Below are 18,800 nucleotides of genomic sequence, written 5' to 3' on the forward strand. Positions count from 1 at the left end.
TACAAGTGCTACTTGAACATTGATTGAGTTTATATATAATTGTTTTCTCTTATTTAATATTAGAGCTATATTTTATTAATACGATAAACATGTAGTTAAAATCTGATATTGTGACAGCCTTATCATTAAAATTAGATGATATAAATATTTAAAGATTTTTATTTATTTATTTATTTTTTTATTTTGTTATGTCCATAGCAATTTCTTCACTGTAATTACCTTGAAAAAACAACTACCAGTGGGATTCTCTTTGCACAACATAAACATGCATTATTTATGAACATCAGTTGTGTTTATGTTGTTTTAACTTGAAATTAAATGCGTGTGGAAACCCATAAGGAGTTTCAGTCAGGTGGGATACTGCTGATTTTTCCCCCTTAAAAGTCATATTTAAATTCATGGAGTTGAGAAAACAATGACAGTATGATGTCAAGCAGCCTACAGTAAAATATATTTTTTAGACATTTTGCAGCTAATGTCACATTGCAGCATAAACATGTGGATGAAGAGCTTGCTCAATGTATATATTGATACTGATTTAAAAAAATAATAATATTACAATATTTTCAAAGAATACATTATTATCCTGTTTGACATTTTGACTGGTGTCATCACTAAGTTAGAATTAAAACACTTTAAATACATTGTTGTGTTGTGCAAAATAAGATTTTAGTCAACACTTTTGACCTGTTCTAATTTTTGGTCAACTTGAAAACATTTTTGTCACCGAGCCTGCTGCTTGGGGTTTCTTGGAAATTGAGCTCTTCTCTTTTTCAGTTACAGCCACCCCAAGACCGGATATTTTCACATTTCTTCTGAAAGTTACATTTTCAGTTAAAAATGTTACGCCATACTAACATCTGTCAGTATCGTTGTGATTTTTGCCTTCCATCATATCAAAACATCCCTGTGCTGCTGCAATCAGAAGCACAAGGAGGAAGTGTTCACATTCTGAAGGAAGCATGGCACATTACCACACATGCACACACACCAAACACACATACACATTCACTGACTCACATGCAGAGGTGAGTGGGAGTGTTCATAAGTTAGAAGCTGCTGCTGCAGTCATATATGAACTGTGTTCAGGCACTGTTTCATTGAGCTCTGCTCTCTGATCCACCATGAAGCTCTATGTGATCGTTCCTCTGTGTGCTCTGATCACCCTCACCCAACAGGTAAGAAAACACAGACACAATTTTTATTGGATGACTCTCATGTCCTAAATGTTGTGTGCTCTGCCCATTTCAAATGTATGTATGTATGGTACTTAGTAATTTTTTAAATGCCATGTTTAATATTTCAGGCACCTTCAGGTGATCATTGTTCGTGTGAGTTTACTAATTCAGAGAGGGAGTTCCCTCATGACAAACTCAGCACAGTGGAGGACAGTGCATCAAGATGTAACACTAACATCACCCCACAGAAGGTAACTTTTAGTGTTGATGATGATGATGATGATAAGGTGTTTGACTGAATATATATATATATATATATATATATATATATATATATATATATATATATATGAAAAAAACATGTGACATAAATAAATAAATAAATAATATCTGCAAAGCCTAAGCAGGAGGTGTCATACCTCTGTTTATGTGAGAGTGAGTATATGAGCACAGTAGGTATGAATGTGTGTGTGTGTGTGTGTGTGTGTGTGTGTGTGTGTGTGTGTGTGTGTGTGTGTGTGTATGTACTTGGTTTTTCACCACGAAGTGAGGACATTTTTGGAAAGTGAGGACACTTTGGCAAGTCCTCATTCTCGCAGAGACCTTCAAAGGACTGATGATTGATTTGGACTGAAAGTAAAGGTTAGAATTAGGCTTAGGTTAGGGTCAGGGTCAGGACTGGGGTTAAGCATTTAGTTGCCATGGTTAAGGTTAGGGTAAGGAACTAGAAAAGGGGGGTCCTCACAGGGATAGATGTACAAGATTTGTGTGCTTGTGTGCATGCTACCATCCAGTAATTAATACATGAGAAATACTACAGCATACAGCGTATAAGTGTAGGTATGCAATAAACCTTAACCTATACCTGAATTACTAAAGTAGAAGCCACATATTTTCCACATGTTTTCCAACCAAGACACAAGATTTACCCTGGCAATTAGGAGTGGAAAAAAATGTATTTCCCAAAGTATGGTGTTTCTTTTTCTTATGATGATGAATTCCTGAATCAATTTTAGCGCTTGGTCTGGTTCAACGTATAATTTAGCATTAACATGCTAACTGAATGATGATATTACCTTAACAAAGGATCCATTTTGCTTCACATGCTTAACATGTGAAGCAACCTGTGAAGGGCCCCCTGTGTTTTTCTCACAGGGAAAAGCGTCCCTCGACGCTGGGATTAGTTTGATCCGCCTATGGGGGTGCTGCCCTGGGTGCTGCCCTGGGGGCTGTCATGGCCTCGACGGACGGTGTGGCACTGCACCGCGGCCATCCCCACAGCCGTGGTGTGGGCACCTCTGTCTGTCCTGGTTGGGTGGTTCCCGTGGCGGTGCCCCCTTGTGGCCATGGATCAATATGATTTCCCAGCGTGGATGGCTCCCCAATGTTGCTTTCCTCACCTGGATCCTCAGTGCCCGGGTCGGGTCTTTTAACTTGTACAGCACTTTGTGTTGCATTTGTAATGTATGAAAGGTGCTATATAAATAAATAAAGTTTAAGTTTAAGTATAAAAATACTTTTAGTTTAAGTCTCCCATTTGTGCTGTACACATCTATTTGTTATGGAAAAAACTAGATAAGTAGGAACAGCGTATGAAGCAGTAGTATTTCATTTACAACTTGTTTTTGCAGTGCAGCAGTGATGTTGCTGAAATAAAACTCAAAGTCTGACTGACATGTGATGCGTATAGTTTTTGGAAATATGACTCATGACATACAGTCTGTATAAGTGCATGAAGTATTTCCATGCAAATGTTAAAAAGGCAAACCAAAATTGCAATGATCGTAATACTGAATCACAATACCTAATCAGCACCCAAAGTATGGTGATAGTATCTAATCGAGAGATAAGCATATTGTTCCAGACCTACTAGAAATGTATGAACAACTAAAACTAAAAAGATGATTATTTTGGACTTGCTGCAGCTCAACCAATTCAATAATTATATTTAGGTCCAGCTGTGGCGCTCTTTAAAGTGGAGAGCTAATCAGCTTTAGACTTGCAAGTACGTATTATTTTCTAAACCAGAGTGTAGAGAGCACTACCTTCCTCAGCAGCTATGAAACTGATAAAAATAATAATAATAAAATGAATGATAAAAAAAAAGAAAAACCCAAATTCCTGTATGTATGCATTGATGTTGAAGGAGTCCTGAGTGGTGTCTCCTCTCTCTGCAGACTCTGGAGCTGGAGAGTCTGCTGCTGGGTTTGGAACGACGTCTGCCCCGGCTGCAGGAAGATGTGTCGGCCCTGGAGAGGGAGGATGACGGAGAGCTCTATGGAGTTATCAGCCTGCTGGTGGTCGAAAATGAACTGAAGGATATCAAGGAGCTCATCGGCAGGCTCAGCAGCATCACCCTGGAACACCAACATCTTACTAATGACACCACTACAAAGGTAAAGTCACACACCAGCTGCACAACACTGACATTAGAAATGGCATGAGAACCAGGAGTTGAAACAAGTTTAATACAAGACTCAAGTGAGCAGGCCAGTTGTTAAATATTGAAAGACATTACAAAAATACATATTGCAGAACATGAATGGCTACAACCAAAATAAAATGCCTAGCCAAAAGCTAAATCTAGTGAAATGTAACAGAGTGAAGCTTAGGTTTAAAATTCATTGATAAAATGTCTTTATTACATTAATCTTACATACAGAATCATCTGTCTTATATGTGGGATGTCTGTCCTGTTGCTGTCTATCAGCTGAAGGCCCTGCAGGCAGAGATGCAGGAGCTGCAGACGCATGACACCATGCAGGTGGTGAAGGGAAAATTAGAGAACCGGCGTCTTAGGAGAGACCTGGACCAGTGCAGAAATACAGTCCTCCCCTCCACCAACAGCACTGCGCCTCCACATGGTTTGTCGCAGAAACACACTACACATTTTTTTTTAATTTTTTTTTTTTACTTCTCTTTGACTACGACTGGAAACCACCAGATTCTTGTTATTTCATAATTGTTTCTATATCTGTATAGTTCACTTATGATACATTTTGCAACATGATATTTAGTTGCTTGATATTTTACCCTTCATAAATCTATACACATCTAGATACATGGGCTTTGATATGATTCATTCATATTTTTAATAGGGGGATGATCCGGTGTGATTCAATGCAACCTAATACAGTTCTTAACATTTGTTTCATGTAGTCATTCATTTTCCATTATAAATTAAAATAGGCCGTTGCTATAAAAGTGGCAGTACTCGGGGTTCCCTGGTCCATGAGATCACAACACAACACATTAGAAGAAAACATCTTCATCAATTTGACAACACATGCGCAGCATTTAGAAAGCACACTGCAAAGACCACAACACAACGGAAGTGTTTCCAGAGGACACTTAAAAGTGATGCACATGTCCGGACACAGGTCCGTGTATCATCTGATCATTCAATTATTCCATTTAATCTGGCAAATGAAAAACGAAAAAACAAGTCGATATTTCTTCTAACGTGTTGTGTTGTGATCTTTGCAGCGCATTTTCTAAATGCTGCGCATGTGTTGTCAAAGTGATGAAGATGTTTTCTTAATTTGCTTGTGTTTTGTCTTTTTGCATGTGTTTTCTTAAGTTGCAGTGCTGTGAGCTCTCAGGGCCACCGTAGTTTTATCATTAAATGGTTTTACTCATTCTTAACGAACAGGACACAACAAGTCAGGGTAAATAGCTCTCTCACAGCCCCGAGGCAGTGCAGCACTGGCGTGCCTCAGGGCTGTGTCAGCTCCCCGGTCCTCTTCACGTTATACACCGATGAATGCAGGAGTTCACACCCTAACAACCATATCATCAAATTCTCAGATGACACCATAATTTTAAGTCTGTTGGATGTGAATACCTGCCAATCCGTGTATTTCAGTGAGATAGCCACCTTCAAAACCTGGTGTGATAAGAACTATTTGGTGCTTAAGACTAACAAGACAAAAGAAATGATCTTTAACCCTAAGGTAATTGCAGCTCATGACCGGGTAATCATTGATAACTGCACTATTGAACAGGTTCATTCATACAAGTACTTGGGTTTGATGGTGTCTGAAAGCTTGGGCTGGAGCGATCATGTGGATTTCCTCTGTAACAGATTAGCTCAGAGGCTCCACTTTCTAAGAAGGCTGCGGCTGTTTGGGGTCCGAACCGAGATAATGTTAACATTCTATAATGCGGTGCTGGCCAGTATCATAAGATATGGTATGGCAGCATGGTTCGGCTCCCTCACAGTCCAGTGTAAGGCCAGACTCCAACGAATGGTGACTACAGCACTGAGGATAGCAGGTGCAGGACCAACCGTGTTAAACACTCCTTCATTCCTACCTCCATCTCATTACTAAATAAACAAACCAACACCTCTCGTGGCAGAGGCCCCTCCCTTCCCCCACTAGGGTAGTGGGGAGGCCTACTGCTGCGGATCCACTACCCTAGCCCCCTCCCACCCCACCATCTGACCTCGGTCGGGTGGAGGGGACTTTTATTATAAGTATTTTAAACTATTTATTGCACTCTCCGCACTTTCTTTCTTTTTCTTTCTTTCTCTTTTCTTTCTTGGATATGTGTGCCATTGTTACTATTGTAGTGTATGTATTGTGTATGTATGTATTGCAAGTACGAAGCAGCTGTTACGACGCCACTTGCCAAAGACAAATTTCCCTTGCGGGACAAATAAAGTTTGATTTGAACTTTAACCTTAAACAAGATTTGGCAACCCTGTGCAGAATAGTTAGCAGTTAGCAGCTAAATCTCAGGCTGTGTCCAAATTCAGGGGCTGCAGCCCACGAAGTGCGCATTTGAAGGCCAATTACGTCACAATGCTGCGCGAAGGCTGTCCAAATTCGAGGGCTGCTTCAAATGCGGCCCACAAATGCAGCCTAGCCTTCCCTCTGTTTGGAGGACGCATCGCTACTATCCTTCGCGGCCCGCTATATCCCAAGATCCTTTGCGCACCGCTGTTCAGTCCCAAAACAGAAGAGGAGGCAAGAGAAAATGGCGACATCAAGTGGCGAAGACATGACATTTAAGTTTAAGTAATGGGTTTATACTCGGTTTTTAGTCATGTAACATCCAACGCCAGATATGTTAAACTTCAAAACCTCCAAATTTCAACTTTAAGTTAAAACACGTGACGCTGGTGATGCTGTGGTAAATATAGTTGTTATTCACCAATGGCTTAATGTTTATTTTGTAATGTTGATGATTCAATTTAGATTTGACACATTTTGTTGTTAATTTTTATACACACACAAATAAATGTACACGTTTGATAGATTTGAACCAAAACAGACTTTAATGCATCTCTTCATTCACAATCATGACGTAACGGTAAGGGGCGGGAACATCTGGTGAGGCAACCAGGAAATACTCCGAAGGCTAGACCGTCCCATTTAACAACGGTGGATGAGGCTATCAAAGACCGGTCCGAAGGACCCGGCCCTCGTGGACCGCGAAGGCTAGGCCACTGAAGGCTGCAGCCCCTGAATTTGGACACAGCCGCTGTCAACCATTTAATAACTTTAAAAACAACCTTTGTCCAGTTCTTGGTACATTTATATCAGTCCAGAGGCCGCACAATGATGTACTAACATATTTAATTTAAAAATAAAAGTAATTCCAATTCATATCCGTGAATCTTTACACCCCAGCTGCACAGTAACCTTCAAATCACACCCAACATCCGGTCGTTCTGGTTTTGTGTTCACTGTGTCCGCATCAGAGTGGCACTTCAAATGAGGTCACTCACAGCTGTGAACTGACTTCACCCTCATTTGAAGCTAATGTAGGCTATAAATGGACTGCGGGAAGCTCTCAGTACCGAAAACCACAATTAGGAAGTAATCATCAACCAGTGGACATCTCACTGGACCAGCTGTATTTATTTAGTCTCTCTACCTCATCATTTTGTGTTTTCTCCTAAGGTAACTGTCCTCACGGTCAGTTTCGGAACATTACCGGGCCGAGGATGTCCACAGGAGGAGAATATCCTGGGTCCTATAAGTATGGAGCCTGGGGTCGGGATCCCAAACCAGAGGCTGGGAAGGAGAGCTGGCATTGGCTGGTAATGTTGACCTCCACCAACAAATACTCCAACTACATCCGTTTCTACTCCAGCCTGAGTGCTCTCGCTGGTGCGGTGAGCACCCCAGGTAAAGAACACTTATGTTCTAGTTTTAAGTGTTAATGTTAAAAATGTACAACCTTTCAGCTCAGTGTGCATGATTGTGCAGTATTCACTTCTAATCGACAGGAACATGTATCAAAGCCTTGTCAGTTGGGGACTATTTTCAGCCATAGATTAAACGACATTTGGTGCTCTCAAGAGCACTCTGGCTGCAGGACAGTGTATGTGGGATTTAGCCAAAATATGCTACATTGTGTGTTCATGGTGATGAAGGAATATATAACCCAGTGCAACCAAAAACCTACAACAACCAGAATGCATTGCATCACACCAGACCAATAAACAGTCCCACAGATGGGTGTTAGTTGGGCGCTGCTCAGTTTTAGATCAGAGTCTGATTTGAAACAGGATGCCTATCAATGAATCAATCAGACTTTATTTGTATAGCACTCTCCCTACAGCAGGGGTCACCAACTGTATATGTCGGAGGGCCAGAATTTTTCCGGACAGACACCTTGGGGGCCGGCCATTCAAATTAAATTAAAAAAAAAAAAAATCATGTTTTGGCCTAAAACATTATTGTTTCATGTTTATTGTTTAGATATTTTAATTTTTTTTTTTTTTTTTTTTTTGAACAAATATGTTTATTGATGTTTCAAGCTTTACATACTTAAACATATTTACAGAAATTTTCCTTTTTAAAAGCTTTAAATTCTTTTGTTCCATATCTGAGTAAAAAGAAAAAGAAAAAACACAAAAAAAACAAAAAACCTGTCGGCAAGGTGGTTCCATATTCTTATAACAGTGTCAGAGACCTGATACTTAAAGTACATGATTGAATAAATAATATTATTGATAATTATGTGTAAATAAGATTGAGTAGAATTACCATGGTGAATGGTTGATATTTATGAAATGAAAACATAACAAAAACACACCCTTTTACTTTAGAGGGTCCAGGCCTGAAATTGCCTCTATGATGCTGGATCACCTAGGTGTCCTGTAATGTTAGTCCAAAGTAAGTAATTAGTGGATTCCACCTCCTCTTGAATAAGGCCATGTCAAGATTGAGCCTAGCCGTTATTATTTCCATTGTATATACCCTGATAAGTCGCTCTTTCCATTGGTCAACGGTCGGGGGTAATGGTTTACACCAGGACATAGTTATCATCTTTTTTGCCACCATTATGAGGATTTTGAGTAGGTACATTTTTTCTTTACATAAAAAGTCATAGGGAAGCACTCCAAGAACAAAGACCAGCGGGTCATTCTTTATACTAATTTGTAAGATGTTAGAAAGTTCCGCCCGGATCCCCTCCCAATACATTTTCAGTTTAGGACAATCCCAGAAAATATGTGTGTGATCTCCAATTTGTCCGCATTGTCTCCAACAAAGATTTGTCTTTGTTTTGTCAAATTTAGAGATGATAAATGGGGTTTTGAAAAAGCGGAGATTCACTTTCCATATGAATTCTTTCCACGTGGGGCTGCTGGTCAGTTTATGCCCGTTCTCACACACTTGTTCCCAAATTTGGTCTTCAATCACGACATTCATTTCTAATTCCCACTTTTCCTTTACTCCAAAAGAGCTCCCCGTTACACTTGTCTGTAGTAATTTATATAAATGTGAAACAATTTTTTTTCCATCCCCTTTCTTTATAGTCCTGATGAAGAACAGTTCTAACTCAGAAGGCTGTAATGTAAGAGACTGCCATTCTTTATGCGAAGTCAGATAGCTTCTCAACTGCAGAAACCTGTAGAAATCTGTGGATATCAAACCAAATTGTTCTTGTAAGTGATTAAATGACTTGAGGGTTTCACCATCAAATAAGTCATCAATAAAAATAAGGCCCTTATTTTCCCATTCTTTAAATCTTGAATCAAGGTGTCTAGGTTTGAAATCTATTATCTCAGAAATTTTCATTGCTCTAGATATAGACTGTGGAGCATTTATTTTTTTCCTTACAGAAACTAAAACCTTGCGTGTACACTTCATCCAGATATTTGAAATTTTATTCTTTGTCCATATCTCATTTGAGCAGAATGGTAATACTTGTAGTGAGACTCCAGGGCATGAATTTTGCTCTAAAGATAGCCATGTTGTTTCTTTATTTTGTTTTAACCATTCTACTGCCCCGTGTAATTGTGCAGCCAAGTAATATAATTTGAAATTTGGTACATTTAGACCACTGCTTGCTTTACTGCTAGTCAAGTGTGTAAACTTTATTCTAGGTTTCTTTTTCTGCCAAATAAAAGAAGAAATCCTTTTTTGTAGTTTTTTGAATTTAGTCGCTGAAATCCAAATAGGAAGAGATAAAAACAAATATAACAGTCTGGGTAGAATATTTGTTCTGACTGTCTCAATCCTACCAAAGAAGGATAATGGTAATAATTCCCATCTTTCCAGGTCCTTTCGTATCTGTTCTATTAATTTCCCATAATTCAAATTATACAGTTGAGTAGCATCCGAGGAAATAGTTATTCCCAGGTATCGAAATCCCTGAGGTGACCAATTAAATTTGATCTTGTCAGATAGTTCTGATGGCCAGCGCCCATTCAACATCATGGCTTCAGATTTCGATTCGTTGACCTTATATCCTGAGGCCACACCAAAGTCTTTCAAAAGTTTTAAAAGTTCGGGTATAGAAGAGCTAGGATCCCTAATGTACAAAATGACATCATCTGCGTATAATGATAATTTGTGCTCTTTTGTCTTATCTGAAATGCCAAGAATCGTTGGGTTATTTCTGATTAGTTCCGTTAAAGGTTCGATACTTATAGCGAACAAAATTGGAGATAGGCAGCAACCTTGACGCGTTCCTCTTTTTAGTGGAAAACTATCTGAGATATGACCGTTAACACGAACCCTAGAAGTGGGGTTTTTATATAGGACTTCGAACCACTCAATAAATGTTTCATCAAATCCCATTTTACTTAAGACATGCTCCAGAAACAGCCAGTCCACCCGATCAAATGCCTTCTCGGCGTCAAGACCGAGAAGCATTGATGGGTGAGACTGTGATTGGGCAGTTGATATTATATTAAGCGTGCGCCTAATGTTGTTTATTCCCAGTCTTCCAGGTATAAAGCCCGTCTGATCTGGGTTAATCAACTTATTAATGATCTTCTGGAGTCTTTTTGCTATTATAGAGCTCAATATCTTAACGTCATTGCATAACAAACTTATCGGCCTATATGAGGCACAATGTGTGGGATCTTTCCCTTCTTTGTGTATGACCGAGATCACTGCTTCTCCCCATGTTCTAGGTGGGTCTCTAGCATTCAGCGCATAGTTATATACTTTATGTAGAAGGGAACGATCTCGGCTTGAAAACATTTATAGAACTCCCCGGGGAACCCGTCCGGGCCTGGCGATTTGTTGTTTTTGAGCTTTTTAATAGTGTTTTTAATTTCCTCTTCCGTGATAGTTTCAACTATAGCTTTAGATTCCTTTTGGTCCAGTTTGGTAAGAGTAATTTGTTGGAGAAGTTGTTTAATTTTTCCTAATTTATTGGGGGAGGTTGTTGAATCATAAAGTTGTTCATAATACTTAGAAAAAGCGTTGGCTATTGCTTTGGGATGAGACACCAAATTTTTTGAGTTTGGGCATGTAACTCTTTGTATTGTTCGGCTTGCTTGTGCTTTTCTTAATTGGAAAGCAAGCAGCCTGCTTGCTTTGTTCCCTTGTTCATAATACTTCTGATTAGTGAAGCGTAAGGCCCCCTCCGCTTTGTATGTTAGTAAATCATTTAATTGCTGTCTACACTTACTTAGCTCTATGAAAATAGTGTCATTATTTGTTTTTTTGTGTTCTGTCTCTAATTTCTTAATTTGTTCTTCTAATAATCTTTGATCTTTTTCACGCTCCTTTTTTAATTTAGAGGATATTGATATAATTTTGCCCCTTAACACTGCTTTCGCTGTGTCCCACAAGGTGGAAGGGGAGACTTCGTTATTGTCGTTTGTGTCCAAGAAATTTTTAAATTTGTTTTTTATATCCTGAACCACCTCCAAGTTATTTAAAAGTGACACATTTAATCTCCATAATTTCTGAGTCTTATTCTGATCCATACATAACAACATGACCAATGGACCATGGTCTGAAAGAGTTTGAGGTTCAATGTGGCATTCATCCACTCTATGGGCTTCTTGTTTCGAGATACAAAAATAGTCTATTCTTGAGTGACTCTTGTGGACTCTCGAGAAGTGGGTATAGTCTCTGGTCTTGGGGTTTTTTACACGCCAAATGTCAACCAGTCCGAGTTCATCCAGCATATTGCAGACTGCTTTGGATTTGGATATTTGATATTTTTGTTCGAATGGAAATTTATCTATGCATTTGTTTATCACGCAATTAAAATCACCCCCTAATATTATTGTTCCTTTTGAGTTCCCTGCCAGGAGTTGAGCCACCACCTTAAAAAACCCTGGATCATCCTCATTGGGTGCATAGATATTCATAATTGTCAATAAAAGTTCTCCAATGGAACCTATGACCATGACCCAGCGACCCTTTTTGTCCCGGAGAACCTTTTCTGGGACCAAACATAAAGATTTATGGCAGAGAATCGTTACTCCCCTTTTCTTATGATTTTCGTATGATGCGCTAAATGCCTGTCCCACCCACCCCATTTTTAACTTAGCATGTTCTTCCTCATTTAAATGGGTTTCCTGCAATAATCCTATCGAACATTCCAACCTTTTTAATTGTGCCAATATTTTTTTCCTCTTTATAGGGTGATTTAGTCCATTTACATTGTAACTAACACATTTCAAAGTGGTCATATTCTACTATATGGAAAGAAGAAAAAGATAATATAATTCACCATTTCTCTCTCTCTTAAGTGTCTTGGTACATTTACAACCGAAAATAGTACTTAGAGTCACCTTGCCGTAAAACAGAGAACATATGAAACACCAAAACCAACCGATAACTTGATAGAACTTCCAAAGAAACCATGGGTTACCCTCTTTAAAGAGACATATGGTTAACAGTCCATGTATAACCCACCCCTGATGTCCGGGCAGGGAGATTAGACTCCCTGGGAGGGGAACACAAAGTGTGTGAGCAGCAGTCCACGCAATGTCCAAACTCTGCTGCATTAAGTGCCCAAATCAGTCTGTAATACAAAAATAAAAAATAAAAAATAAAAATAAATCTTGCCCAAGCTCTTGATTTTGATTTTTTTGAGCCCGTAAACAATTTGAGTTTAATATGCTTTTACTACACTCACGTTACCTTCTCCAATTAAACTTTAATGAAAAAGGAGAAAACAAAATATCTACTTTCTTATTATCAAACCTCTCAGTGTCGATCTGTGTAGTAGCTCTCTCTCTAAGATGTCCCACTCATTCAAGTCTACTTCCATTCCTGGTTCCTGCGGAGTTAATTTGAGTCTCATTCGTTTCTGTGATGATCTACACAGCTCATAATGGTCTTGATTTCCTTGGGAGTCAGGATCAGTCCCTTTTTCCCCTGTCTGCCCTGGGTCAGCCATCTGTCCTGTAGTAGTTCTCTCTCCAGGAGGTCCCGTTCATCCACGTCTACTTCCACTCCTAGCTCCTGCAGAGTTGGTTGAGCTTCACAAAGAGAGGGGAAGGTTTTGACCCCGGTGTCCAGAAATACCCTTAGTTGTGCCGGGTAAGGTGCTTGAGCTCTGATGTTGCGTTCCCTGAGCTTTTTAATGACTTCACGCACTTGCTTTCTCTTTCTCAGGACATCCGGGGAGTAGTCTTGGTCAAAATAAACCTTTTTCCCCTGAAACTCCACGTCCCGCTGGGCCCAGGCTTGATGGAGCACTGTTTGTTTAACTTTAAAGTCCAAAAACCGCACTATTATCGATCTCGGCGGCGCTGTCGGCTTCGGCTTCGGTGTTATGGCCCTGTGAGCCCTCTCCAGACATATGTTCATATCTTCCTGCAGTTTTAGAGTTGACTTAAAGAGATTAGTTATGAACGGAATCATCTCTTTACCCTCCGCATCTTCGGGTATTCCATACACTCTAATGTTGTTCCTGCGGAGCCTGTTTTCCAGGTCATCCTGTCTGGCGGTTAGCTTTGCATCCTGACTTAGCAGGTAAGCTAGCGCTCTTTCTTGCCGCAGGCCCCGGTCTTCGGGGCTCTGGTTTCGGTAGATGACAACCTCTCCTCAAGTGTGTCTATCCGCTGTTTAATTTCGGCCATAGACGTCTCCATCCGTGTCTGGGAGTCTTGAATGTGTCGTTGTGCCTCCCCGGACTCTTGTCTGAATTTCCGGAGCTCTTTTAGCATTAGCTGTTCGGCTCCCGGCTCACTGTTGGCTAAATTAGCATCAAGTGTTAGCTGCTTTTGTTTCGTCTTCGGGTCATCATTTTTCCCGGCTCTGGTGTCCATTTTAGTCTGTTTTTGGCTTGAGCTCATTTTCGTGGTCACTTTAAAGTTGTGAGTGGGATAAGGTTGTTTTTCAGGCTATTTTAGACCGAACTCGGGCAGAGTGTTCTACTTAGGCGACTGACTCGGGCATGGCCGGAACCGGAAGTCTAGATATTTTAATTTTATTACAAAACTGAAGGCATTTTTAGCTTTTACCAGTCAGGCTCCTTTCACCTACACCACAATCAACCACCAGGAGTGATAGAGATATTTTGGCTCGATTGTGGGGTGGCCTACTCCCGTGCCATCGAGCTTTAACTGACCAAGAGAGGGTAACATGTGCATCTCTACAGGCTACCTGGGTGCTTTCCAAACAAAAACAGGCCATTTACTGAAGCTAAGGTTTTTAAAGATTGCATGGTCACCGTTCTGGAGGAACTTGCCCCCGACAAATCCATGGACAGAATTATTGCAACTGTTAAACAGATACCTCTGTCTGCTTCAACTGCCGCACGACGTGTCCACGTCTTGGCAGAGGGTGTCCAGCGACTTGTTATTGATGAGATCGAGGAAGCTAAATACGTATCGCTGGCTATTGATGAGTCCACTGACAGCACTGATATTTCACAGTTGTGTGTTTTTGTCAGATATTTTGATGGCAAAGATTTCAGAGAGGAGCTGCTGGCATTGCTTCCACTGGAAGACAACACCACTGGTGACATTATCTTTGGAAAACTGGAGGAATTTTTTGAAAAGCATGGATTGTCCTTGGATAAAGTCAACCTGATAGTGACAGATGGTGCACCGGCCATGACTGGCAAAAACAGGGGTCTGGTGAGCAGAATAAAGACTGTTGCTCCTAAAACTAACGCACTTCACTGTATTATCCATCAAAGCGTGCTGTGCGCAAAACTAAGCGGGGAGCTCAAAGAGGTGATGGAGAAAACAATGAAAATTATTAACTACATCAGAGGTAATTCAAGCAACAGAACCTGCTGTTCCGCAAATTTGTGCTGGAATCTCAAGCTTCTCATGATGACCTGTTACGCCACAATGACGTGCGCTGGCTCAGTAAGGGCAAAGCACTGCAGCGCTTTGTTGAACTCAAAGTCCAAATAATGGATTTTTTGAAACAAAGTAAATCAAAAGCGGCAGCTGACCATCTCCGCATCATGCAAGACAGAGAATACATGTGCAACGTTGCATTTTTAACAGACATTTTTTCCCATTTGAACACACTCAATCTCATGCTACAAGGAAAAGAAAAATCCATGGTGGATATGGTGGAAAAACTTGATGCCTTTTGGAACAAACTTGATCTGTTCCACGCAGATTTGTTGTCAGGGAGGCTGCTGCACTTCAATGCACTGAAGACAGTGGGAGAAAGCAACATTTGTGCGTGACCCATTCACGATCAGCCCAAGTGGAGAATTCTCCGCAAACGTGATGAAGGTGATGCTGTTGGACGAGGCGGCTATTCAGATTGAGCTGGCTGAAATCCAGGCCGCAGGCGACATGAAGGCTGCTCTCCATGGTACTGAAAGCTTGAGCACATTTTGGGTGTCTTGTCCCCAAGATTATGGCACATTAAAGACTTTGGCTACAGTGTATGTATGTGCTCACCATGTTCGGCTCAACCTACACCTGCACGGCTGCGTTCTCCAAGATGAACTCGATAAAAACACACAAGAGGAACCGACTGTCAAACCAGTCTTTGGAGGACTCTTTGCGCATCAGTCTGACAGCTGCCAAGCCTGATGTGAAAAAGTTGGTGTCAGAGGGGAAATGTAATTTCTCCCATTAAGCACGTGTGAGTAGCCTATTTCAGCCTTGTGATTTGAAATTGCTAGTCTAGCCTACTCAACGTTTTATTTGACGTGCCGAGCATTATTTGTGACTTGTGTTTCGTTCTGTTACCACGGTATTTAACATGCCCTTTTAAGTTATGCCAGTTGTTTTTTCTTCTTTTCTTTTTGTACTGAGAAGTCTGTTTGTTTGAAGCTTGTTGTTGAGACTTTGAAATAAAAACAAATGTTAAGCAAGGGCATGTGGAAAAATGATGTCAAAGAAGAACGGTATGTAGAACAATAAATGTTAAACAGTGCAGCGAGTTTGTCCTCATTTTGGAATGTAAACAGACCAGAGGTGGACAGAGTACACAACTTCACTACTTGAGTAAAAGTACAGATACTCCCTGTCAAATATTACTCCAATACAAGTAAAAGTAGCTTAGTCAAAATATTACTTAAGTAAAAGTACTAAAGTATTTGTTTAAAAAATTACTTAAGTAAAAGTATTTTAAAAATATCTCAGGAAATACAGGAAAGGAAAGTAGCTTAATGTCATTATACAATACACTGATGCGATTCTGCTACAGACGTGTTTATAGCTCAAAAATAAGCAAATAAAGGCAAGAAGCCTCAGAACACAGACTCAGCTGCATTCACCAACACATGAAATATATTGCAGACAGCTGCGGTCAGTTCAGTATATTTTTGCATCTGACATCCATGCTTTCTCTACATAAAAAAGATGTAGATGTAGGCACTACAAGAACTGATATTGACATTTACAGATAAACAACTTATTGGCTAGTTTACTTTACTTATATCATACATCACAGCCAAAAATGAGCCGGATAACCCACATCAAAGACAGCCGCACCTCACTAACGGGCGCACATCCACACTCTCTCTCTCTCTCTCTCTCTCTCACACACACACACACACACACACGCACACGCGCGCGCGTGCACACACACACACACACACACACACACACACTCTCTCTCTTTCACAAACATTAAGCTAGCTAACGTTAGTAGCTACTTTACATACCGCGACGTGCTTTTTCCGGTTGGAAGACGAGTCTTTGTAGTCCGTGATATAATTGGTCTGCGGTAAGCACAACCAACATTTAAACTGAAACGAATCAGTTTTTGTGACAAAAATCTCAAACATGGGTTTGAGATAAGGCCACGGGTGCTCATGACGTAGTACAGGTACGGCAATATGACTAAGACAAACCATACGCGAATCAGCAGAAACAGTTTATTTTCTCTGAATTTTGCAACAACAAAAAAAATCAGCTGACGTAAGATCAAAAGTAGCGAGTAACGAGAGCGTTAATAGAAATGTAGTGGAGTAAAAAGTACAATATTTGTCCTTCAAATGTAGTGGAGTGAAAGTAAAAGTATCCCCCCAAAATAATACTCAAGTAAAGTACAGATACTCAAAAACTGTACTTAAGTACAGTACTCAAGTAAATTTACTTCGTTACTGTCCACCACTGAAACAGACTATGAGGTTTCGTAAAAGGTGGGGATTTCTGATAGTTATTTCAGTCTCAGTTGTTTTTTTCTTTTGCTTCAATAGTGGGGACCACACAATATTTTCTGTTTGATCCTCACAATTTTGGAATCCAGTCACGGGCCAGATTGGAAGGTTTGGTGGGCTGGTTCCCACGGGCCGCCAGTCGATGATCACTGCCCTACAGAATGTAACACAAAGTGATTCACACAATGAAAACACTACCTCCCCTCATCAGTAAACTGTGCTTACATTCCATCACTGGTTCGTCAAAATCTCAACACTTTGACTCTAATTTTTACTGCAGATACATATTGATTCCAAATATTGCTTATCGGTCTCCTTGATGACTAATTATCAGTGTCAGCCCTGAAAAAACATACCGGTCAATCCCTAATAACAATAGCTTACTTAGTATATTCTCATCTCTTCTTGTGTCTTCTTCTTCTTCTTCTTCTTCTTCTTCTTCTTCTTCCAGGAAATGTCCAGATCAGCTCTTTAAACCCAACCACCAACACCATCCAGGGTCCAAATGTTGTGATGTATAGAGGGGCCTTGTACTACAACTGTTACAACCAAGATGAAGTTTGTCAATTCAACCTCACCTCCAACACTGTGACCAACATAAAACTACCCGAAGGCACCAGGTTCGCTGATCTACATTGTCCTTAAGCTAATTTTTTGACTGGGTGTTGCTCATGCCAGAATTTGTGAGGAACGCCTTGTTTCTACAAAAAAAGTTACAACATCTTTCACATTTGCCTGAAATGTTGAATTCCGTAGTTTTGTAAGAACAACAAAACAAAAATGTATGAATCAGCCTCTAACACAAGTCCAATAAAACCAAGATGCTTTTCACATCACTTCTGTCCTCTGTGTTTTTCAGGTATAACTCGAAGGGTAACTTCTGTCACCTTGAGGAATGCTACCTGTTCACAGACCTGGACCTGGCTACAGATGAGTCAGGCGTCTGGGTGATCTACACCACCAACAGGAACTTTGGCAACCTAGTGCTGTCCAAGCTGGAGGACGATGAACCACTCAGACTTGGCCAAACCTGGCACACCTCGGTCTTCAAGCAGGGAGTAACCAACACCTTTATGGTGTGTGGTGTGCTCTATGCAACACGGTACATCGACAAAGAAACGGAGGAGATCTTCTATTCGTTTGACACTACCACAGAGGTAGAGAGGTTCAACCTTGGCATCTTCATCAGAAAGATGTATCCCAACATTTTGTCCCTGAACTACAGCCCTGTGGACCAGATACTACATGCCTACTGTGACTCCTACATGGTCTCCTATAAGGTTCTGTTTTCATAAAAAGTTAATGCAAACAACATCTTCTATAAAAGCTTGTATTTAAATAAGGGCTAACATAACCCAGATAGCAATGGAATGGTGGCACTTGGGCGGTCTAGTCTTGTTTGCCAGATCTGAGCCACTAGCAGGCTATAGCATGACCAATTCAGCCAAGAATGAACTGAATATACCAGAAATGACCCAGATCTGGACCATTGCTGGTTTATTCTGGTGGGCTGGATCTGGCCCGGACTTGGGCCAGTTGTGGTTTATTTGCCTAGTAATTAAGTGCCATCATTCCACGTGGTATGTGGGCAGGATGACATGTCTGAAGTGGGCCAGATCTGGGGTGCAACAATTTTGCTATCTGGGAGTTGTGTAATAGTGAGCAGCTTGAATGATCAGTCATAAATAAAGGCATCATACATACATGCATATTCAAAAATATGAAAATGAAAGCTGGATGTAAATGTACAGTGTGGCAGAATATCTCGATAAAGTAGAACTACTTTAGACTCTTGTAGTGATTTTCATGTAGTACTATGAATAT

At 40.4% G+C, this 18,800-nt stretch overlaps 1 protein-coding gene across 1 annotated transcript; it reads left to right on the forward strand.

Annotated features, from left to right (window-relative positions):
• The first annotated feature begins 1,052 nt into the window (after positions 1-1,052).
• Positions 1,053-18,679, forward strand: LOC311263903 (olfactomedin-4-like). The gene is made up of 7 exons (XM_084364267.1): positions 1,053-1,178; positions 1,307-1,429; positions 3,356-3,574; positions 3,889-4,042; positions 7,088-7,315; positions 17,428-17,596; positions 17,836-18,679. The coding sequence occupies exons 1-7, from the start codon at positions 1,125-1,127 to the stop codon at positions 18,269-18,271; spliced, it is 1,383 nt and encodes a 460-aa protein (XP_084220393.1). The 5' UTR covers positions 1,053-1,124; the 3' UTR covers positions 18,272-18,679.
• Positions 18,680-18,800: the final 121 nt, after the last annotated feature.

The sequence above is a fragment of the Pagrus pagrus genome (genome assembly GCF_965226575.1).
Source record: "Pagrus pagrus genome assembly, chromosome: 10".
Classification (NCBI taxonomy): Eukaryota; Metazoa; Chordata; class Actinopteri; order Spariformes; family Sparidae; genus Pagrus; species Pagrus pagrus.

Coding starts and splice junctions, on each gene's coding strand:
- LOC311263903 (XM_084364267.1), top strand. CDS start 1,125: ATGAAGCTCTATGTGATCGTTCCTCTGTGTGCTCTGATCACCCTCACC. Junction 3,575..3,888: donor CTAATGACACCACTACAAAG/GTAAAGTCACAC, acceptor GCTGTCTATCAG/CTGAAGGCCCTGCAGGCAGA. Junction 7,316..17,427: donor TGGTGCGGTGAGCACCCCAG/GTAAAGAACACT, acceptor TTCTTCTTCCAG/GAAATGTCCAGATCAGCTCT.